The following is a 27,846-nucleotide window of genomic DNA, read 5'->3' on the forward strand; positions in this document are numbered from 1 at the left end:
GTTTTTTGGTTCGTTTCCTTCCCTGAGACATTCCTGGAAAGCGTAACTCCATTCGCCGCCTTTGTCTCTGCTGTTTGTTGGGGAAAGTTTGCCACAAGAATCTTGGAAAGGAACACAACGTGCATGAAATCTTTTGTTCTGCACCGGGGCCCTCATAATCTCACATACGCGCCCGTGAGAACGTGGGTCCGCTAAACCCCACTTTGTCCTGCCTTGTGACAGAAGGCTCAGCTGTTGGCAATGGGGTCTTCCCGACTGGGGACAGAGAGGGACCAGGGGCAGAGCAGAGGGGGACTTTTGTTTTCCCGAAGGTTTTTTGAGCTCCCAGGAATTTCTGAAAGAATATTTAGCAATTTTTTAAACAAAGTACTCTTACTTACAGGCTCTTCCACCCCCTTCTCCCTCAAAAATGACATTAAAAAACACAATTGTTAGGGTGCCTGGGTGGTTCAGTCGGTGGAGTGCCCAACTCTTGGTTTCAGCTCAGGTCATGATGTCATGGTTCATGGGATGGAGCCCCACCCATGTCGGGCTCTGCGCTGACAGCGTGGAAACTGCTTGGGATTCTGTCTCTCCTCTTTCTCTGCTGCTCCCTCCCTCTCTCAAAAATAAATAAATAAACTTAAAAAAAAACCCATAATTCTTAACACTATCAAGTTAAACATGCTACTTCCTGTAAATGTAAGTCAGATTTTACCGTTATCTTGTGTAGCCTGGGGCCACTTCTACAGCGTTTCAAACACATACAGTTTGTCACCAAAAAACTGGAAAAGAAATGAGGCTGAAATCCGCAAAATTGTCCATGCTTCCCAATAAATAGTCTTTGGAAAAGTAATAATGAGATATTCAAGATCTAGAGAAGCCCAATTTTGTCCCGATAAGTGTTTGGTTCAGGCAACATACACTCTTCTAGTGTTTTGTTAATAATGTACCAGAACCAACTTTTTTTGTGGTTGTGTGTCCACCCCCTCTGCTTGTGCAGTGAAGCTGTAGGTTCTCCAAGACGCTCTTGTCTTTGTCCCCAGAGCGCTTTCTGCTAGTTGTCCTTGATGGAATTGCATCACTTAACTGAATATTATGTAAACAGATAAAGAATGACTATAAAGAGCAAACGTTGCTGTTTATATAAATTCTAAGTTGAATGTTTTTAAAAGCTCAGTAAAGACGAGGGGTCTTAGAAAGAAAAGATCTGTTGCATTCAACGTAGGGGACACAACTGAAAAAGCTCAGCGTGAAAACCAGCAAAAATCTAGGGGAAAAAATATCAGCACTGAGTCTACACCATAAATTCTCGTTACTTGAATAAAATCCAGACTGGAAATCATAAAAGTTGTGTTGACAGGGAAATTCCAATCGGGAGACTCACACTCACCTGATATTAAGGATGTAGGAATCTGCAAAGCAGTGTCCCTCCCACCAGCAAGAAGAACTAGCTAGATGAAAGACGATGTTATGGCTTTAAAAATAATTTTTTTAATGTTTACTTATTTTTGAGAGAGAGAGAGAGAGCGCACAGGGGAGGGGCAGAGAGAGAGGGAGACACAGAATCCAAAGCAGGCTCCAGGCTCTGAGCTGTCAGCACACAGCCTGACATGGGGCTCGAATCCATGAACCGTGTGATCATGACCTGAGCCGAAGTCGGACGTTTAACAGACTGAGTCACCCAGGAACCCCTGTTATGGCTTTTCATGGGCCCCCCCCAGACAGCTGAGCCTGCAAAGCAGTCAATTCCACACAGAGCGCCAAGCCCCTCTGAGGAGAGACAAGGGATACACAACCTGTTTCCCTTTTGGTGGTCTGGTGAACAGAAATCACTGAAAATGCTGACAAGCTCTTAAGGCTGAGTGTGGCTGGCATGTCCACTGTGGGCCCAGAAGGCTCGGAAATAATGAGGAATTTGCATTTGCTTGCGAGCCCCCAGTGGGTGCTCATGAGAGCAACTGGGGCAGGGCAAGTGACGGGAGAAAGTCTCCCTGGTGGCATAGGTATACAGGAAGTGGAGGGCTGCAGCTGAGGACAGGCACGGAGCCCACATACTTCCCTAGGCCTTTCTCTCCAACAAAGCAAAAGATTCAGAGCCACTGAGTGAGAGGCAGGGAACTCTCTCAGTCCTATGGCCAAGGCAAAACTCCATTGTTCCTAGGATGGGGGGCAAAAGTAAAACTCATCTGCTTGTGGGGAAGAGGCGGAAGCCCTCCCACCTATAGGATACAGGTAAAGGCTTATTGCTGCTGGGGGACAGGGCAGAAGCAAAGCCCCTCTGTCCCTGGGGACGAAACCACTCCGAGGCACACTACTGTTGGGATCAGGGCAAAAACATGCTCCTCCCCAGACCAGTACAGATTCCAAGCAGGAGTTTGGCTGTCATGGGAGAAGGTACAGGAACAAAGAGAAAGCCCCACTCCCCAGGCTCAGTGGCACATGGCCTGCCTATGCCTGAAGCTGGACCAGTTCAACAGAGACCCGCCATGAGCCTGGCACCAAGTGACAGGTACCTCCACCATGGGAGAAAAAGCAGGGCTCTCTGTGCCACAGGTAAGCAGTGACTGTTGAAAGCTGAGGGTGAAGCAAGAACACTGAGTGACACCCTCCAGCACACCAGGCCCCACACCACACACAAGGTGAGGAATTTAAAGCCTGTGGCCCATTGGAGGTGACAGCAGTAACAAACTGACCCAGGCCAGCTCAACTCCTAACCAGAAGGACTCAGTCCCCCACACAACAGCCTGATGGGATGGAAATCATGTCCACATCCATGGGTAAAGACAATTCACCCCACTTTCTACCAGTCTACACAGGATGTCCAGCATTCAGTGAAAAATTACAAGACACACACACACAAGAAAGAAAAACAAATGACCCACTGTCAAGAGAGATTCGGACCCAGAGATCATTCAGATGGTAGAGAACTTTCTGACAGGAAGTTAAACATAGGTTGTTGGGGGGAATTTACATTTATACCTCAGGGTAAAATAAAATGTTTCATGAAAGTGTGTAAAATGTTTAGGATTCCCAATATTTACCAACTTTAACCAACTAACTATCAGTCATATTGTTGAACAAGAGGGTTCTACTCTCCCTAAATTAGTTTTGATTTTTTTTTTTTTACCACAAATCAGCCCTAGTGGCAATTCTATAGGAATTATGATAACCTGTCCTGCTCTATCCGAGTCTCTAACCTATGGATTGTATTCCCCTACTCTATCTTCTAAGTTTCTCAGTGTGCCTTAGAAGAAAGAGAGGGGGATGAGAGGAGAATATTAGCTGTCACCATGAATTACCCACTGAGCTAAGTGCTTTGGGCCATGTGGCAGAGCAGGAAGCGCGGGGACTTGGCATCAGCCGGAGCTGGCTTCAAGGTCTGCCTCCAGCACTTGGAAGCTCTGTGGCTGGCTTGAACGTGGACCAAATTACAAAAACTCTCTGGGTCTCAACTTCTGCACCCGTAAAATGGACAGACGGCAACTACTTGTGACCTTATCAAAAAGATCATGAACGACTCAAGGTGGCCGTCTCACCTTCCAGCAAATGTAGGAGGGGATGGGACATCATTCCTATTCCCAAATGGGGAAGCCGGGCCTTAGGAAGGCTGAGTGGGTTGCATTACATCACTCAGTGGGGCAGGAATTCAAACTCAGGATCACTTTTCACTACACAACTCTGGGCAGCTTCAGAGGCCAGGGCTGGCCTTGCTGCCCAAGGGCACGTAGACTGACTCAGGCCACCGGCTTCAGTTCTCTATGCTCCCATGTTCTCATCTGTGAAATGGGGAATCATACTTACCTTGCTCGACTATCCTAAGCAAGGTAAATGGTATGTGTAAAGCACTTGGAAATGGTACCTGACACAAAATAAATGCCCCCAAATAGTGGTGGTGATGGCGGTGATGGTGGCCGTGGTAGGGGAGGAAGCAGTAGGTCTAGTGGTAGTTTATGAAAAGATAGACCTCTGGGCTTTTCTTGTCTTTTCTTTCTTTTTTTTTTAATATAAGTTTTTTTTTTTTTTTTTTTTTTTTTTTTTTTTTTTTTTACCTATTTTGAGAGTGACAGAGACAGTACAAGTGGGGGAAGGGCAGAGAGAGGAGGGGAAAGAGAATCCCAAACAGGCTCCACACTGGGCAAGTTCCTTACCTGCCTCGGGCCCTCAGTTTTCTCATACTGACATGGTTGCACTATACTCACAAAGAGACTCAACAGGAATGAACATGTCCCAGACCCTGTTCTGGGTGCTAAGGATACAGAGATGAAAAGATGCAATCCACCCTGTTAATGGGCTCACAGTCTGTTGGGAAGATATGGAAGTGAATCAGATGAAATGGGGGTGCTCAGATGTGGTCCTAGGAGGTTCAAAGTCAGCAGGCTAGGTGGGGGGGAGGAGCCTGTGGAGACTAAACAAAGATTTACCCGAGCAGACGATATTTGAACTGTGGCTTAAAAGAGAAGTAGACATGTATTAAGTGGAAGGAAGGAACTTCAGGGAGAAAGGACACAGTGAGGACCCAACCTCTGACCCTGGCTTAGCGAGCCCTGCACGTGAACACTTCCAGTTCCTCCTCACGGCAGACATGAGGCCAGAGTCCTGGGATTAGCGGGAACCTGGTGGCCCCCAAAGACAACTCTCCAAACCCCAAGACAAGCACAACATATACTTATTTGTTTCAAATCCTTGTTACATAACTTCCTCTTTTTTATCTTTTTAAATGTTTATTCATTTATTTAGAGAGAGAGAGAGAGAGAGAGAGCACTCAAGCAAGGAAGGGGCAGAGAGAGAGGGAGAGAGAGAATCCCAAGCAGGCTCCACACTGTCAGAGCAGAGCCTGAGGCAAGGCTCATGAGATCATGAACTGAGTCGAAGTCCAGAGTCAGACGCTTAACCAACTGAGCCACGCAGGTGCCCCCAGGAGAATGGCTTTTTCTTCTGGAGTAATTTAGAGGTGTGGCAAAATATTAGCAACTGATGAATCTAGGTAAGGGCTCTACAGGTGCTTGTTTGTAGGATTCTTATAACAGTTCCAAAGGTTTGAAGTTATTCAAAATAAAAATCTGGAAGGAGAAACATCCCTAGATCTCATCCCATCATTCTCTATAATCACTTTCCCTTTACTAAACTGTTTCCAATAGTCGGTGAGCCAGTTAACCTATTTTCCTATTTACTAGGCTCAGAGGTTTTGATGGTTTCAGAGAGCAGCAATGTTTTATTTCTTGTCGGGATTCTGACTCAAGGGAAGAAAGGAATCAGTAACAAGCTAGTTGGGAGAATGTGGATATTCAACTTAATGAGAATTAATAATAAAAAATTAAAAATTCTTATTAATTTTTGTCGGTTGGTAATCATGCTGTGGATAGTAAGAAATGCCTATATTTTTTTAGAAATGCACATTGAGATGTGAAGTGAAATGATATTATGTCCACGTTTGCTTTAAATGTTCCAGCAAAGAAAAAATGGAAAGAAAAAAGGATTAGATAAAGCAAACATGACAAAATCAGATAATTTTTCATCTGGGCAATTGGTCGGGTGATTCATTGTATCATTCTTTCCAGTCTGGGGTAGGTTTGAAATTTTTCATTATAAACAACGTACAGGAAATCTTACTCCTCTCGCTCTCCGGTATCCCAGCCCTTCATCACACACCTAACCCACTTTCAGTGAAGCTTTTAGTGACTAATTACTCCTTTGGGCTCTATCTCTCTTCTCTCCATTCCATTCCACACAGTGCCGCCAGACCAATCAGTCTATAACCTCCTTTATGTGGCCTCCATTAATTACCTTTAGAGCTATCCATTATGTCACCCTATCCTTCCAATTAAAATCAAAGTAAGCACAGTCTTTTGGTGACAAGGTGGCCAAACATAGTTCTTGGTTTGCCCAGACAGTCCTGGTTCACACTTATGGCCCTGACCTAATCATTACCAGTGTTCCCTTTTTACTCTTCAAATACCCTGGTTTAAATGATAAACTGAATGTCACCCAAATCGAGTGATCCTAAGTTCAAATTCAAGATCTGATACTTAATGCTGCACGACCCACTTAATATTCTTGACCCTCAATTTTCTCACTGTTGAAAACTAATACACAAAAAGCCCTGAACAGGATGCCCAGCACATATCAAGCAATCAATAGGCAGTTGATATCATCATATCTCCCTCCAAACAAGATGCCCTTAATCCAGCCAGATTTCTTCCTTGGTGCCCAAACCAAAACGAGCCTTCCTCATGACCCCTTGAGTCTTCTTGATGCTATTTCTCCACCTATAAAAACCCTCCTTTAAGGTTAAAATTTGAGGTTCTCAGCCGACTTTCCTCATCACTAAATACCTACAACTCATCACTCACTTGTGACCTTTAATGATCTACCAGCTTATGTGTTCCCTGGACTATTTATTCTCTGTAAATATATTTGTCTCCTCAATTACAAACCATTCTTTCCTTAAAGCAGGAAAGTTCTCTCTCCCACATAGATCCTGTGACCCCTAACCTGGTGCTACGCACCTGTGGCAAGAGCTCAGTAAAACTTATATGCCCTAAACGAGACACCTAAATGAGACCCAAGAAGCTGACATCCTTCTAGGAAGAATATTTTCCTTGAAAAAAGAATCTACAGATACAGTCATGGTAGTATTCATAAGAAGTTGAGCATCTGACTCTTGATTTTGGCTCAGGTCATGATTCCAGGGTCGTGGAAATGAGCCCCGTGTGGGTCTCCATTCTGAGTGTGGAGCCTGCTTAAGATGTTCTCTCTCTTTCCTTTTGCCCCCTCCCCTGCTAGCACTCTCGCTCTAAAATGAAAACTAAAAAAAAAAAAAAAAAAAAAAAATTTAAAGAAGTTCCTTTTTGATTAAGTCCCAAAGGGGGTGGGGATGGAAAATCAAAGACTTGCTACAAACTAAAACACAATTCCAAACCCCCATTATTGTTGAACTTTAAAAACCCCAGTCCTTCCAATGGTACATAAAACATCAGACAAAATATGATTTCCCTGCAGCTCTAAGTGCTTAATTCAGTCTAGTTTTTAAATGTGCAACCTATTTTTTAAGTCTCATTTATCTTAATAAAAGAATTATTAAACCCTCAAGCACAGTCAGGTTGGTAATCTGCATACGCAAGAGACCAACGGGTTTGAAACCAGATGATCTAAATATCTGTTTTTCATCTTTTTTTTAAGTTTATTTATTTATTTATTTCACGCGCGCGCGAGAGAGAAAGCACGAGCAGGGGAAGGGCAGAGAGAGAGAGAGAGAGAGAAAGAGAGAGGGAGAGAGAGAGAATCCCAAGCAGGCTCCATGCCATCAGCACAGAGACGGATGTGGGGCTCGAACTCACTAACCACGAGACCATAACCTGAGCCGAAACCAAGAGTCGGACGCTTAACTGACTGAGCCACCCAGGCACCCCTTTCTGCTTTTCTTCTAGGTCATAACTTCATGCTTCCATCCTATATGGGATAAAATGTGACTTTAGCTATATAAAAACAATAACAACAAAAAAATCTTTGCCTAGGAAAAAAAAAGTCTGAAAACATTAGACCAAAATGTAAACAGAGATTATCTTTGGATGGGAGAACGAATACTTGTTTTATTTCTGTTTCTGTGTACTCTGTATGAATGTATTCTACCTGCAAGATGGAAATAAATACAGGTGTGTCTGTTGCATTAGCAATGAATGACATCGCAAATAATTATGCAATTCACTTACTTAAGTCAATAGAAGCACAGTCATTCAATGAGAGCTCCAGCTGTGCTCCAAGAACCAGGAATCTGTTTTGAACAACAAGACAGCACTTCCTCCCCCTCCCCGCGTGCTGAGAACCGTCCCAGGCAACAACATCCCCTGTCCCCTTTCCTGCTTGCTGATCCTCATTGATCTCATTGGCTGTACCGGCTTAAACAACCAAGCTTCCTATGTCCGGGCCTCAGTGTTCTCATCCGTACAATGGAAGTAATAGGTCGGATGATGATTTCTGATCAGATGATGTTCCCCACATGACAAATTCTCTAAATCCAAATGGTCTAATGGCAATTACCTGTAGACAGATTGGGCAAAGCGTTTCTGATGTCGTGGAATCAATACAAAAAGGACGAACTCTGCATTTCACGGAAAAACTCCCCCCAAAGGAAACAAACACATAGGAACACCATCCATCTCACTAGTAGTCAGAAATAAATATTAAAGTACTAACATGCTATATCCATTGCAATTAATTCATTCTTAAAAATGCCCAACACGTTACGGGTGGTGGCATAAACCATCACAGGACCTTCTGGTAATTCTTTCTAAAACTGAAAATGATCAGATCTTTCCACTAATAATCATTCTTCTTTTGGCAAAGAATTCTAAATGCCTGGATGACCCTGAGTGAAAAACTGGAAATAAAAGTAGGGAGGGAGGAATTAGTTTCTATGTGATTCCATCCGTTTTCTCCATGGAGTCTGAGGTCACTGGCTGGTGGAGGAGGGTGTAAGGTAGAAACTGGAGAAGAGCAGAGAAAGTAGGTAAGTGGGAAATGGGAACATGCTCTCGAACGTACATTTAAAGTGAGCCAAGCAGGCACAGAGAGCGGCTCTGACAGCAGCCTGAGAAAATGGCGCATCCAGGTTTGGAATTGTGTAGGAAGAGAATCAAGGTGGCGGGCGGGGGGAAGGGGGCGTCTACAACGCAGGGTAGTGGGTGCTCACAGAGTGAAGGTGAGGAGCTCTCAGAGTGAAACTGGGGGTGTAGAGTCAGAGAAGAATAATTGAGGAGGAGGCTTGCCGTGTTGTGTCGGGGGACCACCACTGAGGAGGAACCACGGGCAGAGATCGCGAAGATACAAAGGAACTGGCCTCCCAGAAACAGGATGTAGAGCACGCAGGTGGGAGGTACAGCAGGTGCAAGGGCACTGGTGTCACAAAGTAACTTGTCTGTAGGAACCGTCTAGGCCAGTGTGACTGCAACACAGTGAACGGGTGGGCTATGCGACAGCGAATCCACTGACGCACGCAACCAAGATTTACATCCTACGCGCTGTCCCAGGCTCTGGGGATGCAGTGTTGAAGAGGTGAACAAAATAACATCCCCTCCGTGAAGATGCTTAGAGGCTAATAAGCAAGATAAACCAGGATTTATTAGAATACCAAGATCCGTGTTACAAAGAAAAATGAAGCAAGATAAGGGAGTGGGGAGCTCGCCAGGGGCAATCTCTTCAAGGGGATGAAATTGAGCAAAGCCCTGAGTGATGTGAATAACAAGCCATGCAGAAGAGTGGTCGGGAGGCCACTGCAATTGTCCCAGTGATGTGTGGCCTCAGCTAGGGGAGCACCGTGCTGACACAGAGAAGTGGACAGATTCGACACATATGTTCACAGTAGAACATGTGGCTTTACCAGCGAACAGACCGGTCTTCAAGAAGACCGGTCTGTCCCTGTTATTGTAATGGGATACTTAAGAGGCACTCATTTCTGAAGTCAGCTATTGACTTGACTTTCACAGTAGATACTCATTTCTACTTAGCTTTACTCCTACTGCATGAGTTATACCTGGACTGACTCTTTAGAGAAATGTCATTCCTTGCAACATAGGCACCCAGGGCATCCAGTCATTTTGGAGCCCAGTAGACGTGGCGGCATTAAACACAGCATGTCACAGTAATTCCTCTCCGAGCAGCCTGCTGTCCAAATCTCATTAGGCTGAGTTTCTGGGTCAGCCAATTTCCAAGAGGATATTACAACATACAACCCCCTCTTCCCCAGGATATACGAGGCTGTTTAATTCCAAATCAGGTTTGAAGGGAGCCTTCCTCTCAATTAATAAACCTGTGCCATTGAATCAGCGACCCCATCAAATTAAAATATTTTAAAATTAAAATCCAAGAACTCACCGGTTCCTGCCTGATGTAAAACTGCTAGAGAAATGCCAGACAAACATAAACAGTTCTGTCACCACCTTTCGGCTCCCAGTGTGGACTACAAAGCTTCCTCCCCACAGAATGACTACACAGACACCTTGTCTCTCAAGCTGCAATCTGGAAGCTAACCACCACTCTCCCTGCAAAGCTCTAGAGACCTCTTTCACCTAAGCTGCTGCCCTGGGGGTCTTCTCCAACCCTCCTCCTCTAGTTTTAAATGAGGTAGTTCTTATTTTTCTTCATCCCACTCAACAAAAATTTGGCCTTTAGGGTTTCTTATTTGGCCTACAAAACAGCATGAATAAGAAGAAAGAGGAACCAGGCCAGGGACAGAAGCCTAAACTCCTTAGCTCCCTGTGGACAGAGACGTTCTGACCAGTGGTTCCATCCCCCACGTGCTTTTGGCATTCGTGGAAAAGGATGACGTGAGGCAAAGGGCACACGGGAGGCTCTTGTACCAGTGGCCAGAGGCAGAGCCACTGTTCTAGAATGCCCAGAAGCCACCTGCAATCACCTAGACCAGTTGTTCGGGAAAAACTCAAGCCTAGAAAGCAGGTTTTTTCCCCCACGCACTCTCACCAAAAGGAAACGCTGAGACACCATCAACAGCTGCCTTAACAACATCCTGACGGTAGCTGGTAACCAAAGAAATGCTAGAAAGTTCCAGAAAGCAAAGAGCAGAGATGTGTGAGAGGAGCGCTCACCACCAGCCATCAGGGGGCACAGCTCACAGCTCAGAACAGAGCCCAGGCAGCGGCAGAAGGTACCATTGGAGCATTTAAAAATAAACGGACCAGAACAACTCGCACTTAGCCTTTGTCCTTTATGCCTTTTCAAAAACGTAAAATGTACTCAACTGACATGAGTCCAATGGGATAAAAGAGGAACTCAGAAGATAATTATTAGAAATTAAAAATGAACATCTATATTTCAAATCACAGGATGCAGCTGAAACTATCTTTAATAGATTTGAATGTATCTGTTAGGAAATGAGAATAAAAATGACGAAATGTTTAAGTCAAAAAGGTAAAGAAGAAGAGTACCTGGGTGGCTCAGTCCATTAAAGCGTCTGACTTTAGGTCAAGTCATGATCTCATGGTTTGTAGGTTCCAGCCCCACATCAGGCACTGTGCTGACAGCTCAGAGCCTGGAGCCCGCTTCGGATTCTGTGTCTCCCTCTCTCTCTGCCCCTCCCCAGCTTGTGCTCTGTCTCTCTCTGTCTCTCAAAAATGAATAAACATTAAAAAAATTTTTTTTAAGTTAAATTAGAAAATTAAGGAGACTTCCCAATGCAGAAGGGAAGAATTACTAAAAATAGATTGAACAAAATAAACATAATTGTTTATTTATTTTAATGTTTATGTACTTATTTTGGGGGGGAGGGGCAGAGAGAGAGGGAGAGAGAGAATCCCAAGCAGGCTCCATGCCACCAATGCAGAGCCTGACACAGGGCTTGAACTCCTGGACCGTGAGTTGAGCTCAAACCAAGGGTCGGACACTTAGCTAACCAAACCACCCAGGTGACCCCCGTATTTTTCATTTAAAAAACATGCAGAGAGCCGGCTAAGGCCAGTCCTTAGTTTTGGAGTTTATTCCCGTTGCGGCAGGGAAGACTGATGTGGAAAACAAGCTGTGCGGTGTCTAAAAAGCCACCTGGAAATGTTCTCACATCCAGGAGTGATAACTGGACCGAACCTTCATATCAAAAGTTAAAGTCATCCTACTTCTTATCCTTTCTAGACTTCTTGCAAGTAGAACGTACAGAACATTTTCCATGAGGTGCACTGTTTGATCCCACTAAAAGGTATCATGCAATAGCTTCGCCTAAAAGCAAGATAAGAAGAGTAAGAGGGGCGCCTGGGTGGCTCAGCCGGTTAAGCGTCCGACTTCAGCTCAGGTCACGATCTCGCGGTCCGTGAGTTCGAGCCCCGCGTCGGGCTCTGGGCTGATGGCTCGGAGCCTGGAGCCTGCTTCCGATTCTGTGTCTCCCTCTCTCTCTGCCCCTCCCCCGTTCGTGCTCTGTCTCTCTCTGTCTCAAAAATAAATAAACGTTAAAAAAAAATTTTTTAAAGAAGAGTAAGATCCTGAAGCCCGACAGATCTGAGTCCACACCCGTGCTCTGCCCACTCACAAGCTGTGTGATCCTGGCTAAGTGAGTTCCTCTCTTGGAGCCTCTATTTGCACATATGTAATACAGAGGTGATGTCCACCTTATAAGACACTAGACAACATCAGTAAGATTTTTTTTTTTTGCATTACCAGTGTAGGTTTGAACTGGACCAACCTTTTTGGGGTGCAATTAGGCAACATCTATTATAAGCGAAAATTCATAATATCATGTTGACTTGGCATTTCCATTTCTAGAAGTATATCCTCCATACATACTTGCACATTTATGAAGTAATTAAAGTGACATACAACAGTGTTTGTGTTAGCCAAATGGTGGAAATGAGCTAATAAGCACTGGTCTATTTTTACAGCAATAAAAAAAGGATGAAGAATTAGATCTTCATATACTAATATAAAATAATGACCAAGATGTATGTTTAAGAAGAAAGCGTTGGGGCTCCTGGGTAGCTCAGTCAGTTAAGTGTCCAACTCTTTTTTTTTTTTTTTTTAACGTTTATTTATTTTTGAGACAGAGAGAGACAGAGCATGAACAGGGGAGGGGCAGAGAGAGAGGGAAATACAGAATGGGAAGCAGGCTCCAGGCTCCAAGCTGTCAGGACAGAGCCCGACGCGGGGCTCGAACTCACGGACCGCGAGATCGTGACCTGAGCTGAAGTCGGACGCTTAACCGACTGAGCCACCCAGGCGCCCCAGTGTCCAACTCTTGACTCAGGTCGTGTTCTGATGGTTTGTGGGACTGAGCCCTGTGGCAGGCTCTGCACCAAGAATGGGGAGCCTACTTGGGATCCCTGTTCTTCCTCTCTCTTTGTCCCTCCCCTGCTCTCTCTCTTTCTCTCTCTCAAAATAAATAAATGAATAAACCTAAAAAAAGCGAGGTGCCTAATGATATGTTATCATTTGTGAAGAAAAGACACAAATGTCCTTTTTGGCTTGTATAGGTAGAAAATAAATCTGAAAAAGACACAGTCACACAAATAGACACATAAGACTGAGACCAGCGATTGCCTGTAAAGAAGCTAACTGGGTGGCTGACAATCAAGAAGGGGACAGAAGCCTCACATTGTGTATCTTTTTGTACTTTGACGTTTTGAGCCATGTAAATATGTTACCTATTCAAAAAATGAAGTATTTTTAAAATTCAGTGAGATACTGGGACAAATCAAAGCGGAAAACACCAGTAATTGAACTGAAAAATAAGCAAAGGCAGGGGCACCTGGACGGCTCAGTCGGTTATGCGTCCGACTTCGGCTCAGGCCATGATCTCGCGGTTTGTGAGTTCGAGCCCCGCGTCGGGCTCTTGCTTGCAGCTCGGAGCCTGGAGCCTGCTTCGGATTCTGTGTCTCCCTCTCTCTCTGCCTCTCCCCTGCTTGCTCTCTGTCTCTCAAAAATAAATAAATGTAAAAAAAAAAAAAAAAGAAAAAGAAGCAAAGGCAAAAACAGGAAGTTCTTTGAAAAATGGAATAAAAATGTATAAAAGGCTATGACTCACCAGTGATTAGAGAGACACAAATTGAATCATGTTTTTTTCCTATAACGTGTCACACTTGTTATGATAAAAGGTTTAATAACCACAGTTGGAAAATGTGTGGGTAACCAAGCACTTTCTTGTCCTAATACTGGGAGTGCAAATGGGTATGCAAATTAGAGAACAATTTGGTAATATCAGTCAAAACTTTAAATACACATACCATTTGCCACAGTAACTCCTCATCTAGAGGTTCCTCCTGTTGGATTTACTTGCTCAGGAACATAAAGCGAAACATTCAAAAGTGGTCTTTGTAGCAGTGTTTGGAGTAGCAAAAAGACCGGATAACCCAAGCATCCACCAAGAACAGTGAAACGCACTGTCTAATCAGTAGAGCACTACAGCAGTTACAAGGATGAGGAAGAGACTAAAAACTATCACCAGAGGACAGAATAAACACAACGTGGCTTACTCATTCAATGGGACGTTTGCACAGCTCAAATGAATGCATTAGAATCGATGGGTTTCAACATGAAGAGAAACCCAAAACTTAACAGTGGGTAAAAACAAAAACAAAAACAGAGGCGCCTGGGTGGCTTAGTTGGTTAAGTGTCCGACTTCAACTCAGATCATGAACTCGTGGTTTGTGAGTTCGAGCCCTGCGTCGGGCTCTGTGCTGACAGCTCGGAGCCTGCAGCCTGCTTCAGATTCTGTGTCTCCCTCTCTCTCTATTCCTCCCCTACTCGCACTCTGTCTCTCTCTCTTTCTCTCTCAAAAATAAATAAAGATTAAAAAAAATTAAAACAAAAACAAACAAAAAACACCCCCCCCCCCAAAAAAAATAAGCAGACAGAAAACAAGACACACACAAAACAAAACTCTCTGGGTATGTGGAGTGAGTAACATAAAACCATGCATTGAGAGGAAACGAGTTTCTGTGGAGAAGCAAAGGAGGGAAGGCAGGAGGGGAATGGGATCAGCGACGGTACATAAAGGGGATTCCGATTGTGTCAATTATGTTTTCTTTCTTTTATTCAAAACAATCTGACTACTTATTCAATCTGGGAGCATAAGAAAACTACCAATGTTTCATGATTTTTTTTCTGTACTTTCCTGCATTTTGTGAAGTTAAAGAGAAATGAAATGGATGTCTAGAATAATCTATCAGCTATGTTAAGTTGAAAAAGCAAGGGGTTAAGAAAATGTTGAATAATTCCTTTAAGAAACTGTGTGTGTGTGTGTGTGTGTGTGTGTGTGTGTGTGTGTGTGTGTAAAACATTTTGTGGATGTTTATTTCCAGAGCGCAGAACACAGCCTGGTACTGGATAAGCACTCATAAAATACACACTGACTGACTGACTGACTGACTGAATGAATGAATGAACAGCTGCATACAAAACTTGTTAACAATCCTTACCTTTGAATATTATTTGCTTTTTATGTGTACATATTGCCTTTACATTTAAAAATAAATTTAGCTTTAAATTATTTTAACAAATACTGGGCCTGACAGTAATGAATATAATTGGCCCCATGTAGTGATTTAGATTTAATTCAATATTTATTCCTTCTCAGTTCAAGTATCTCCAGGACTCCTTGTCACCTTTAGTCTGAATCACATATGATGTTCCTCAACCTCAAGGCCTTCACAGATATTTAATTCCTGTTAAGTTTGAAAATCCTGTTGGCTAAAACATTATAAACTTGAGTTTTCCCAAACAAGCAAAAAAGCAGTAACCTTGGAAATAAAGTATTAAGTCTCCGAAATATATATAGCTATCATAAAGCCCACGCACCTTGAATTCTACAGGAAAAATGGAGTCACCCACTGCAACTCAAGTGTATAAAGTGAAGCATTAGGATTCCAGAAAGCAGAGCTGCATTAACAGCTGATAACGCAAAAACAAAAGAAAAAGTTGCATGGGGCACCTGGGTGGCTCAGTCGGTTGAGCGTCCAACTTCAGCTCTGGTCGTGATCTCTCAGTCCGTGAGTTCGAGCCCCGCGTCGGGCCCTGTGCTGACAGCTCGGAGCCTGGAGCCTGCTTCGGATCCTGTGTCTCCCTCTCTCTCTGCCCCTCCCCCACTCATGCTCTGTCTCTCTCACTCTCAAAAATGAATAAATGTTAAAAAAAAAAAAGAAGAAGAAAGTTGCAAACCTGACAGTAAGGGAAGTTATAGAAGAAAATTTCAAAGGAGAGCAACACACTCTAGAAAGACACATGGCCCTGAGGGTTTTACTGTATAATAATAGCTCAGCGGTATCATCATGACACCAGTATTTCAAGAAACTACACATAGCAAATACTCAATCTTTGTCGAGTAAATAAACTTGGTAGGGAAGGAAAAGTATGATCTTTTTTTAAATTCAGAAATCCCAGAACAAAAGCAAGATACGATGAAGGATCTCTGATGTGCCAGGCAATGCTGACATCAATAAGTTTATCATCTAGGACTGCAAACAATCACAAGACAGTGTTAAACACGTAACGCAGTGAGAAAGTGATACAGAGATAGTACAGACAAAATAATGAGGTCAGAGGTTCCAGATTTCCAGAATACAAATCGTGTGCGGAAGGTTTTTAAAGAAACAACAGGACTTTGCTTGGAGGCATGTGGAGGGTGGGAGGGAAGAGAATGAGGTGTCTGATCTTGAAGGGGCTTGGGGCCTCGCATCAGGCAGGGACACCAGTGAACAAAAAGCAGATAGAGAGGAATTATCTCTGAAAATCCCTTAAATTTCTGGCCTCAACCATCAATGCCAGTTTTTCTTTTAAGCGCTGATGGAGGCAGTAAGTCCTTCAGGTGAAAACTACGTGATGTGGTTGTTGATTGGTGGAGAGACACAAACATTTCTACCTTTTGTTCCTTTGCAGAACATATTGTTGAATCTTCATGAATTAAAGTGACTCAGATGTATGTATAAACGCACAGTAGAGACTTGCGGAGCTAACTTTTCCTTTCCAGCTGACCAGATTACCTCGCCATCAGTTCCTTTCCTCAAAAACATGGCTGTTCGCTGTCCTTCACCGTGAAATGACCACCTCTGCTGGATACACTGCCCCCCCCCCCCAACAGTTCACTCATCGACTTCCCGGGTGAATACATTGGCTAGGCCTGTTGCAACAAAATACCACAAATGGAGTGGCTTAAACCACAGGAATGTTTTGTTTCACAGTTCTGGGGGCTGGAAGTCTAAGATCAAAGAGCGGACAAGAGTATGCTCCTTCTGAAGGCTCTAGGGAAGAGTCTGTTCTCCATCTCTCCTAGATTCTGGTGGTCTCTTGGCTTGTGGCAGCATCCCTCTGGTCCTCACATGACACCCTCCCTCTGTCTATATCTGTGTCCAAGTTTCCCCTCCTCAGGACACTAGTCATATAACTTTAGAGGCTCATCTTAACTCCTGGCATCTGCAGAAACCTTATCTCCAAATGCGGTCACATTCTGAGGTACCAGGGGTTAGGACTTCAACATATCACTTTGGGGCAGGGGGAACAATTCAACCCATAACACCCAGTTTGCTCCCAAGCTTCTTTCTACCTCTTTATACGTGTAATAAGTTCAACGTGTAATTAAATATTATACAAACTGAGAAAATATGCACATAAAAAGAATTGAGCATAGAAAACTAAATGTTCTATAAGGACTTAATAAAGACCATTCAATTGGATGAAATTATGTGTGAGTAAACTTTAAAAGTCTGGGAAGAAAAAACAAACTAAAAATACACAACTGTGAACTCTAAGTGTTTTCTCTGAATTCAAAGAAATCAAAACAAAGAAACCAAAAATTATGGAGGATACATTTTGGCTGCTATTTATACCAGAAACACTAATCAGGAAACTTCAAACAATTAACTCATGATAAAAAAAATTTTTTTCAGTCTTGGCTCTACATCAAAAGGTTGGGGAATAAATGTTTCCAGTTCCTTGTTTAAAAAACCTTTCTAGTTTGGGCAACACCCAAACAGGAACAGGTATGGAAAGATGTCCATGAAATATATTAAGTGAAAACGTGCAGTTACAGAATATGCAAGGTATTCCATTTTGTTTCTTAAGAGTTTTGAGAGTTAGGGGCGCCTGGGTGGCTCAGTCGGTTGGGCGACCGACTTCGGCTCAGGTCATGATCTTGCGGTCCGTGAGTTCAAGCCCCGCATTGGCTCTGTGCTGACAGCTCGGAGCCTGGAGCCTGTTTCAGATTCTGTGTCTCCCTCTCTCTCTGCCCCTCCCCCGTTCATGCTCTGTCTCTCTATGTCTCAAAAATAAATAAACGTCAAATAAAAAAAAATTTAAAAAAAAAGAGTTTTGATAGTTAATAGTATCAAAACTTTTGATACTTGAGAGCATGTTTGCAAATACTACTGAAAGGGCTGGACCCATTATGAATGAATAAATGAATGAATGAATGAAACCAGACAGTGATCATCAATGCTGTTAACATCATAAAAAGAAAGACAATCAGACAGATAGTATCCGTATCCATACAATATCATCTATAAATTGCTTTTGTGCCCCAAATGAACTTGTATCTGATCTTTATGAATACTGGTTTACAGGAAATGAAGAGGACAGAGAAACATGTTAAGAACACCAATGAAAATGGAACCAGTCAAGTTCAACCTGTAAGAAATACTAAAGGAAAAGTAACTAGGTTCTTCAGCAAACAAACTGCAAGGAAGAAAAAGACATAGAGGAGTATCCTATAAATTCAAGAGACAGAAGGAGGGGCGCCTGGGTGGCTTAGTCGGTTAAGTGGCTGACTCTTGATTTCAGCTCAGATCATGATCTCACCATTCGTGAGTTCGAGCCCTGCATCAGGCGCTGTGTTCACAGTGTGGAGCCCGCTTTGTATCCTCTGTCTCTGTCTCTGTCTCTCTCTCTCTGCCCCTCCCCAACTTGCTCTCTCTCAAAAATAATTAATTAATTAATTAAGAAAAGAAGATTTGACTGTTGTATCACCTTGGAAAACTGTTTGTTCATGTGATAGAATAGTATACAAAAGCAAGAATAATATTTACAACTACATGTAACAATCTGGGTGAATCTTACAAATAAAATGTTGAGCTGAAGAAACCAAAAACCAAAGTGGCCATACTGTGTTGCATCAGGAATAACTAATCTATGCTACTGACAGGCAGAAGAGGGGTTACACTTGGGATGAGTCGGGGGACAATGAGCAGGAAACAAGACAGGGTTCTTCTGGGACCTTGTTCTTTTCCTTGATCTGGGTGCTAATTACACCGATGTATGCAGTCTGTGAAAAGTCATCACGGTGTAGATTTAGGGGCGCTTTTCTGTATGCATATTATGCTTCAACACAAAAAATGTTTTCAGTAATTTTTAAATTAAAAAGAAAGATTTTGATTTGCTAGATATGGGGTGGGACCTAGGAATTGGCGTTTCTAATAAGCTTCCAGGCGATATGGAGGCTCTTGTTCCAAGTGCCACGCCTCCGGTAGCACTAAGCTAGGCCACTGGTGTCCAAGTGTAGCTGAGAATTTCCAAGAACAGGCTCCGTGGACAATGCATCCTCCTCATGGCCTCCTTCCTGTAGCTTAGGTCAGGGGGACAGGTTTACTGAGCGATGCTCACCCTTCACTGTCAGCAGATCCCCATGCAGATGTGTTGGCATCTCCCCAGGCTGATGGCCTGGCCATCTCTCAGGCAAACAGGGCTCTAGCCTCATATCCAGGCCACATCCTATGAGCCCCGTCTCAACCTGCATCACTCAGGCCTCTGCTTATACACCTGGGATGTTGCCCTCTGCTTCTAACCCCTCCACACCCTTATGGCTCAGTTCAAATGCCACTTCCTCCATGAAGCCTTCTGTTGGCCCCATCGTGACTAAGTCTTCCTCTGGACAGCCAAGAGCCCACTGTTGACACTTGACACTGATCGAGGACAAGCATGCCCTGCATAACAACAGATGGTGGTCTCCTCACTCAATGTTAGTCTTTTGAGAACAGAGAAACCCAGTCTACACCATCTCTGCCAAACAGCAGGATTAGAATGTGAGCACTTGAAATCAAACAGTCAGGTTTGAATCTGGTTCCATTTTTCAGAAATATGACCTTGGCCACATTACTTGATATTGCTGAGACTTTGGGGAGGACTAAAGAAGTCTGTCATGGGTGTGTGTGTGTTGAAAGGTAGCCTTCAAAAAAGACATGCCCAACTCTCGACCCCAGGAATCTGTGAAAGCGACCTTATTTGGAAAAAGGGTCTTTGCCGACCTAATTAAGTTCAGGATCTTGAGATGATATCATCCTAGATATAGGGTGATCCCTAAAGCCAATGACAGGTGTCCTTATAAGAGAAGGGAAGAGGGAGCCAGTGACACAGAAGGGGGCCATGTGAAGACAGGCAGTGATTAGAACACCTAGAGCCACCAGAAGCCAAAAGAAGCAAGAAGGATTCTCCCCTAGAGCCTTCAGAGACAGCGTGGTCCTGCCGATAACCTGACTTTGGACTTCTGGCCCTCAGAAGTATGAGAGAATAAATTTCTGTTGTTTTAAGCCACCAAGTTTGTGATAATCTGTTATGGCAGCTTTAGGAAACCAATACAGTTGGGGGTCAAATAAATACTCGTTCTTTTGTCCATGTGACCACCCCAAATCTGACATTAACTTAAAAGCTTTTAATGAATATGAATTTTATACACTCCTATCTTACTCGACACACACCTAGCACTTACTGTGTATGAGACACTGTCCTAATTGCTTCACAAACATGATTTATTTAGGAATTATGTTGCCCCCAAAAGTACCTTGATTATTCTCTCCCTTTTACAGAGGGAAGACTAAGGAACAGAGAGTTTCAGTAACTGGCCCAAGGTTACAGAGCTAGTAAACAATGGAGCCAGGATTCAAACCCAGGCAGTGGCTCCAGGATGAGAGTTCTTCACCACGGCTCAAGTGTAGGGCTCCTTTCCGAATCTAGATTCCCATCAAGCAGAGGATACATGGCAGGCCTGCTGGGCCTCTCGTCTCTGCTGCTAATGTCCGTGCTGCTCTGCGGTTCTGACCCGGCACTGACTTCCCAGCACAGGCCGCACTTTACAGCTGCTTCTCCAAGTGCAAATTTTAGGACTTCTCTCCCGCTCAATGCCTGTGGACAAGTGGTATTTAATACCGCACCAGCTTCATCCAGCAGCTGCTGGGGTGGCCTATCTTTATTTACATGCATACTTAAGCTCTCATTTCCTGCATGTACTTGAAGGCTTCCTAAAAGGACATCATCGCTAGAGACCAGAAGTGTAGGAAGATTTTCTTCTTGTGTCTTTTGTGGGACTGGCACACATTTCCCCGAAGAGCAGAGCCTGCCTCTTCTGTTTACACACAGAAAGGCAGCAGCACGTTCCAGCAGCACTTTGTAGACAAGGTTACAGGAATATATAGTCAACCAGACTAGATTTTCAGGTTCGCGCAAAAGCTGTTCTATGAAGCAGAAGACGTGTAGAATGGATTAGAGTCGTGCCCATGATAGTCTATGGACGTGTCGCCTCCCACCCAAACCCTGCCCCACAGGTCGCTGGGGACATGTAAATGCAATCTGTACAGCAGAGCTCCTCCACAGAGGCGACATGGTGCAGCATGGTGAGGTGGCAGGCAGGGGGAGGAGGACAAGTCATGAGCCCTGGGTCAAATCCTGGGTTAACCACTTACCTATCAATGTATGTAACCTTGGAACAGTCCCTGAGTCTCCTGAGTTTCTGTTCAGCAAATACAGGCAGTGACTATGAGCCTGGACAACAAAGCCAGCCTACCTGGATTCCAATTTACTCTGCCACTGACTAGTTGTGTGATGCTGGACAAGTCAGTTATTCTCTGGACCTCAGCTCCCTTTTCTGTAAAATGAGAAGAGTACCTAGCTCACAGAGTTACTGAGTTGTTCAAATCCCGGAAAGTGGGCACATCATAGCTGTTTGCTCTTATAAACGTTAGGATGGAAAGCGATGACAGTTGTAGACTGCCCAATGTATTGAATGATGCCAGGAAGGAAGGATCACTAGATATTAGTTCTTTCCCTCAATGACCTTTTTTTATGGCCATGCCCGTTGCCAATACAAGTCATGTGATCGAAAGAAGACAATGCCAGCTTTGTCTGAATTAAGTAAGAACACACAGGTATTGGATATAATACAACATCCTGATTCCCAGTGGACTTTGGCCAAGACACAACTATTGGGCCGTCCACCCAGCCATCCTCTTTCCCAGGAAGCACCACCCTACCTGTGATGCCACGGGTAAATTGACGGCTCACAGCACAGGACCATGAGCTGTGATGCTGGCTGGCCACTGTTATTCAGTGGGTCCACGGTTGGTCACTGGCCCAGGCAGGACTGGAATTGGGGCTGGGGACTTAAAGAGAAGAACTCCCAACCATTCTCCAGGAAGTTGGCCTGAAATCTATGATGCTGGTATCCTGGTTCTCTGCCACGAGTAGGGCAAGAGTGGAAGAACCCAGAGGGAGGGGGACGGGAAGGCGAAGTATGAAGTGGCTGTGTGCAGAGAAGAGTCAAGTGGGAGGCAAGGAGGCCCCAGGTGAGACCTAGTCTTTGGTGGCTGGGTGCCACGAAGAAACCTGGAGTCCTGGTGATAAACTCTTTTTTGACTCCTTCAACTAACAGGTTTCTGTTACCTGGAATGGAGGGAACTCCCATTCACTAGAACAATCTGCCGGATCTCAGACGCACTCTTCCCTCCTCCCGTGCCTCCTGCTCACCCAGTTCCAATCGGGCACACACCAAATCCTAGGCTCAAATCAGATTAGCCCAGAACGCTGTTAGAAACAGGTCAACCGGCCTAAAGTCTCATTTAAAAATACACCAAAACAGAGCAGAGAATAATTTTAGAGACTTTCTATAAAAATAAAAGCAGAGAATGCTTTTTTTTTCCACTTGCTCCAATAGAATAGCTCTGATCTGGGTCATGATTTATGCCAAATTCATCACAGACACATGAAACTGAAAAGGCACTAGTCAGCATCCACACCAGATGATCGTCTGCAGCACACGCTTTTAGTGTGTAAAAATTACCATTTTTTATAGTGACCCGCAGACACTTTTAAAGCACTTTGGTAAAGTAAAACTCCACAAGGTAGGCTGTGGAATATAGGAGAAATAACTATTCCTGGAGACAGGGGTTTCTCAATCTGCCAGAGGATGGTTGTGTACCTTGAATATATCATCTCCTTCTGACTTAAGCTTTCCAATCTCTAACGGTGGGTATAATAGAAATAGAAATAGAAAAAAAAATAGAAATAGAAATAGAAATAGAAATAGAATAGAATAGAATAGAATAGAATAGAATAGAATAGAATAGAATAGAAATAGGACCACCAGTTACCACCATCATCTACCTCCCAAAGTTGTTGGGAGAGTCAAATGAGCTAACACTTAGCAAAGTACGCCTTACAGCAGATACTGGGGACAGCAGGGAAGAACAAAGAAACAAAAACGGATGTGAGTGTTTTTGTGGAGGAGTAAAGACCACTCAGTAGACAAGCACTGCACCCAAGCCCTGCCTTCTAGACCCCATTCTGCTACTGTGGGGCTTTACCAGGAGACACAGCCCACTAAACTTCAAAAGTAATGGAACTAATTCTTACAAGGCAACTCCATGGAGAATATTCCTGATAGAGCAGCAGCAAGGACATTTTAATGATCCCTCCTGGAGACATCCTTTTCCCACGTCCCTTTTAGACACCAATCTTGGCATTAAATTTGGTCAATTCTTCCTCTCAAATAATATTAATAGCAGCTACACTGATTGAGGATTTGTATCTATGCCTTTCAGCCACAGTTTTAAACATAGGCTTTACATACGGCCTCACAGACAAAGCTATAAAGCAAGGTATGATTACAGTCATAATACATCTATGACAACAGAGGTTCTGAACATTAACTTGGCCAAGGTCATTCGGTAGGTAATAGGCAAGAGTATGTTTGAACCAAAGTCCTTTGAAATGAAATCAATGAAATGGATCCTGCCTCTGTTTCCTCCATTACCTTTGCCTTGTGCTAAGTTAGTCCATTATTACCTCCTTCTGGACCTCTACCTCCCTAATACGTCTCCTACCAGCCACTATCAGATTCTTTTCCCAAAACTCAATTCCCCTTCCACCCTGGCTCACAACCCCTAGCAGGTATATAACAGAAAGCAGGGCCTCTCAATAAATGCTTGCCAAATGAGTGAAACCTTTGCTCATGCTGATTTAGGTTCCTTCTCTCTACAAAACTCCCCAGCCTGCCAGTCAGGGTCCTCTAGCTCTGGCTCTCTGACCTTTGCAGACTTATTCCATGAATACCCACCTCATGGGTCCCCCATGAACCAAACCACTATCTCCGCCACTCCCTGGGCATGCTATTCCCCATGGCTAGAACACCCTTCCCTCAACTCCCCCTGGTCATCCTGCCATTGACACCCTTTCAAAGTTGAATGAATGGACAAGTGACTCCTCCCAAATGTAAGCCATCGCTCTCTTCTTAGTGACTTCAAGCCTAAGACTCAGTATCCTTCTTGAAGCTTCAGACCAGGGCAGGTATTTATGAAGTACCCACACCAGGTTCTTGGGCATATTCTGTTGTGGCATATGGCAGTTACCTGTATTTCTGGTCTGCCCAGGAAGTTAAGTAGGCCTTCTCAAGTCCCAGCTAAACAAGACCTTCCATCTTGTATTTATAAGGCTACAACCCAGGCTTTGCTTTAGAGAGTTACAAATGCAAAATGTAGTATGCTGTTTTGCTCGGACACAGGAGGTAAAGTGGAAAACTTCCCAGTCCAATGGCATGAAAAAAGGGAGCCCAGGCTGGAAGGTCCTCCTTTCTCTCCCACTCCTGCACTGGACCCCGACTCTAAATCTAAATCACTCTATTCTTGGGCGCCTGGGTGCCTCAGTTGGTTAAGCGTCTGACTTCGACTCAGGTCATGATCTCACGGTTTGTGAGTTCGAACCCCACGTCAGGCTCTATGCTGACAGCTCAGAGTCTGGAGCCTGCTTCAAATTCTGTGTCTCCCTCTCTCTCTGCCCTTCCTCTGCTGGTGCTCTCTCTCTCAAAAATAAATATTAAAAAAATTTTTTTAAATAAATAAAAAATAAATCACTCTACTCTTCCAAATGAAAGAGTATACCTAGGGGATAATTTTTTCTGCGAGGATGTTATTTTGTAGAAGACCTGTCCTGAAGTCATCTGTTTTGGTTAATGCCTTACATTAGTTAAGCTACTAAATAGGATTCCTTTTCTCTCTCTACCTCTCTCTCTTTCTCCCACTGTTGTTGTTTTATATCTTCAATTATGAAGACACCTGCCTAAGATCTGGTGCTCATGCAATGCGTTGGCCCCGGCAGGAAAAAATGTGTCTCGTATTTGTCCTTTATGTGACAAAGCACCTAATGGACACTTTGAGACCATTATGAGATCTAGTAACTAGATGAAAAAATTTAAATAATGGGGTGGTGGGAAAAAACCAACACTCCATGATGTCACCTGTGAAATTCAATATAATATTCTTTAAGGAACCTAATGAGTTTTGTTTTGTTTTGTTTTGTTTTGTTTTTTGAAAGGGGCACTGCTGGTCTGCTCTGATCTCCTGTTGAGACTTTTGGGAATTTCTTCTTCCAAAGTAATAAGTATTGATGAAGGTCAAGGGACAAGCAAGGCTAACACCCTCAGATTACAGCAGGATTTAAATTCTTCAGTCGCCTTCTTCTAGACTAATAATGATGCTGGAGTTCAAAATCTTAGAATGCATTGGAAGCAAAATGCCATTTGACCTGATTGTTTGAATGAAGACTTTAAAAAATATGGCTTTCCCTTGTAAACTAAGTGTGAGGAAGCTGCCCTATGAAATCTAGAGGAAGCAAAATAAAGCAACATATGGAAAGAGATTATAGGATTAACTAATTACGTGATATGCCTTAATAACACATGGATGCTTCACAATCTTTTTGAAGATGTCACTATAAATTCATATGAAATAACTGAATTCTATTCCTTTTCATAAAAAGCAAAGAAGCTAAGACTAAAGACGCTAGTAGGTATTTGTTTATTCAATAATATTTACACCAACGCTACAAATAAATGAAAAGGTATCTACTAAGAATAGTGAACTTGTATCCAATATTAATAAATAAACTGTTTTCTACTTCTGTCTTTTGGATTTCCAGATTTAGTCTCTTAAGCAGGGACATAAATAGTAAGTAGTATTTGTTTAGGATTCTCTTCAATGACGATAGGGCCCAGAGTGATTTGTTTCATTGAATTAAAACTTAAACTAACAAAAAATTAAGAACTACACTTCGAACTGTTTCAGTTACTTAATCTAAGATAAATAAATGAAAAAATTTTATTTTTTTATTTTAAAAAATTTTAGTGTTTGTATTTATCTTTGAGAGAGAGCGAGCATGAGCAGGGGAGGGGCAGAGAGAGAGAGGGAGACACAGAATCCGAAGCAGGCTCCAGGCTCCGAGCTGTCAGCACAGAGCCCGACGCGGGGCTGGAACTTGTGAACTGAGAGATCATGACCTGACCTGAAGTCGGATGCTTAACCAACTGAGCCACCCAGGTGCCCCAATCCAAAACAATTCCAATATAAATGTGTCTTAATGAAAATCTACCAATGCCCATAATACAAACAAGTGTTAAAGTCCACTAAATACATTCTCTTTCCCTCTCACCCTCTCTCCATCGTTCTGTCTCTGTCTCTCTCTTTCACACACACACACACACACACACACACACAATTCTCTTATGAACAACAGCTAACCAGTTAAGGAAGATGATAATGATTACCACAAATTTTTAATTTGTATATTGTGGTAATAATAGTGTTCAAATCTTCTTAGTTTAAAAAACAAGCCTAGAAGAGATCTAATATTAAGCCAATAAATATTTAGACTGCCAAACCCTAATAGCACATACTTCCCATAGACCATTTAAATCTTCATAATCTCATTCCTGAAAACACATACCCGCAGATTTCTGAGTACAGGGAGTAGGACAAACACAGCGGTCTTCACGAAGTGTGAGGCACCATGCCATCAAGGCTCCAACAAGGAGCCATCCCTCCTTTCCTCACACGTAAGGTCTTGGAACTGAAGCAGTTACTCAGGTAAACACACTGGGTCAGGCCTGTCTTTGTCCTAAGCAATGTGAAATTGCACTTTGTGGTGGGTGGAGGAGAGGCCAATTTGTAAGTGCAGGTCTAGCCACCAGAGGTAATTATTAACTTATTTGATGTCAAAGAATTTGCATTTTTACCCTCATTTTTATCTGCAGTTTGCACTTGAGAGTAAGTCATTGCTCTAACCAGGAAGGAAAAAAAAAAAAGAGGGAGGGAAGAAAGATCAAGAATTGGAAAACCAACTTAGCAACATAGTTTGATTTCATTTCTTATAATCACATTCCTGACAGTCTATTTAAGCTGGTGCAAGTTTTCTTAACTTCTGTCTCAATACTTTCTGCTCCTGTGCAGTCCAATCACTTTGAATCTCATGCTTTAAAATGCTGAGTATATTACACACTTACTATATCGTTATTAACAAACAATATCGTGTGCGTACACGGCAGCGTATTTGGGGACAAGTCCTCTCTGTTCTATGCAACGGGCACTCACCTTCGGGGAAATCATTGGGCTGCACCACGCGGAGGAAGATGTGCACGATTTGAAAGAGACCGCCAATGGGCCCAGCTTTGTAGGAGTCTTTGGTCTCATAGTTCGTGGCAGGCAATTCCAATTCCAAGACCTCCGTACCCTCTGTAGATGACCGTGATCCCAGGGAGAGGGTATTCCCGCAGAGCTCCAGCAGCAGCAGCAGGAAGCCGAGGAGGAGGGCCATCGCTAGCAAGGTCCCCCACGCATGAGGTGGAGCTGGTGGCCTCCTGTCTCAGAGGTTCTGGAAGCCTTGGGTGAGACAGGAGCCTGCGTTCCTTTTCCTGCGCAGAGAGCCCGGGGTGTGAGGAGTCCTCCCTTTCCTGGCCGGGCTGGCATTCAGTGAACCACGTCCAAGGGCCTTCTGTGGGTGTGGGTCTGGCTCCGTGGCTCAAGGCACCATCCCTGGTGGGAGAGAAGGGCAGCAGTGACTTGGCATGCAGCCTGCCCGCCCCAGGACCTTCCCTGCAAAGCTTTAGAGCCAGCACTCTGCCTAATCCGCGGTGTGGGAGGCAAACGCAGAGCCTGCTTAGCACTGCTGGGGCAAGAAAGCCAGAAGGTCCCTCCCCAGGGGCCAGACGCAGAACACAGACCTTTTATGGGTCCAAGAAACACCCTATGGTGTAGAGAAGGCTTAGAAACTGACACCGGCCACTTACTATGTTCTGGACAATGTTCTACATGCTGTGCTGGCTGGACCCCATTTACAGATAAGGAAACAACC

General features: G+C 43.7%; 1 protein-coding gene across 4 annotated transcripts in view; it reads right to left on the bottom strand.

The window, feature by feature from the left end:
- The window catches only part of PROM1 (prominin 1), a 103,659-nt gene extending 76,350 nt beyond the window's left edge, over nt 1–27,309 (bottom strand). For all 4 annotated transcript variants that reach the window (XM_047091640.1, XM_047091639.1, XM_047091636.1 and 1 more), the window contains exon 1: nt 27,087–27,309. In XM_047091640.1, the coding sequence (XP_046947596.1) occupies nt 27,087–27,309 (223 nt within the window). The remainder of the gene's footprint in view (nt 1–27,086) is intronic.
- Nucleotides 27,310–27,846: the final 537 nt, after the last annotated feature.

Source organism: Lynx rufus, unplaced genomic scaffold, assembly GCF_022079265.1.
Source record: "Lynx rufus isolate CCGP_SWC_20201006 ecotype Redwood Valley unplaced genomic scaffold, mLynRuf1.p SCAF_3, whole genome shotgun sequence".
NCBI classification, from domain to species: domain Eukaryota; kingdom Metazoa; phylum Chordata; class Mammalia; order Carnivora; family Felidae; genus Lynx; species Lynx rufus.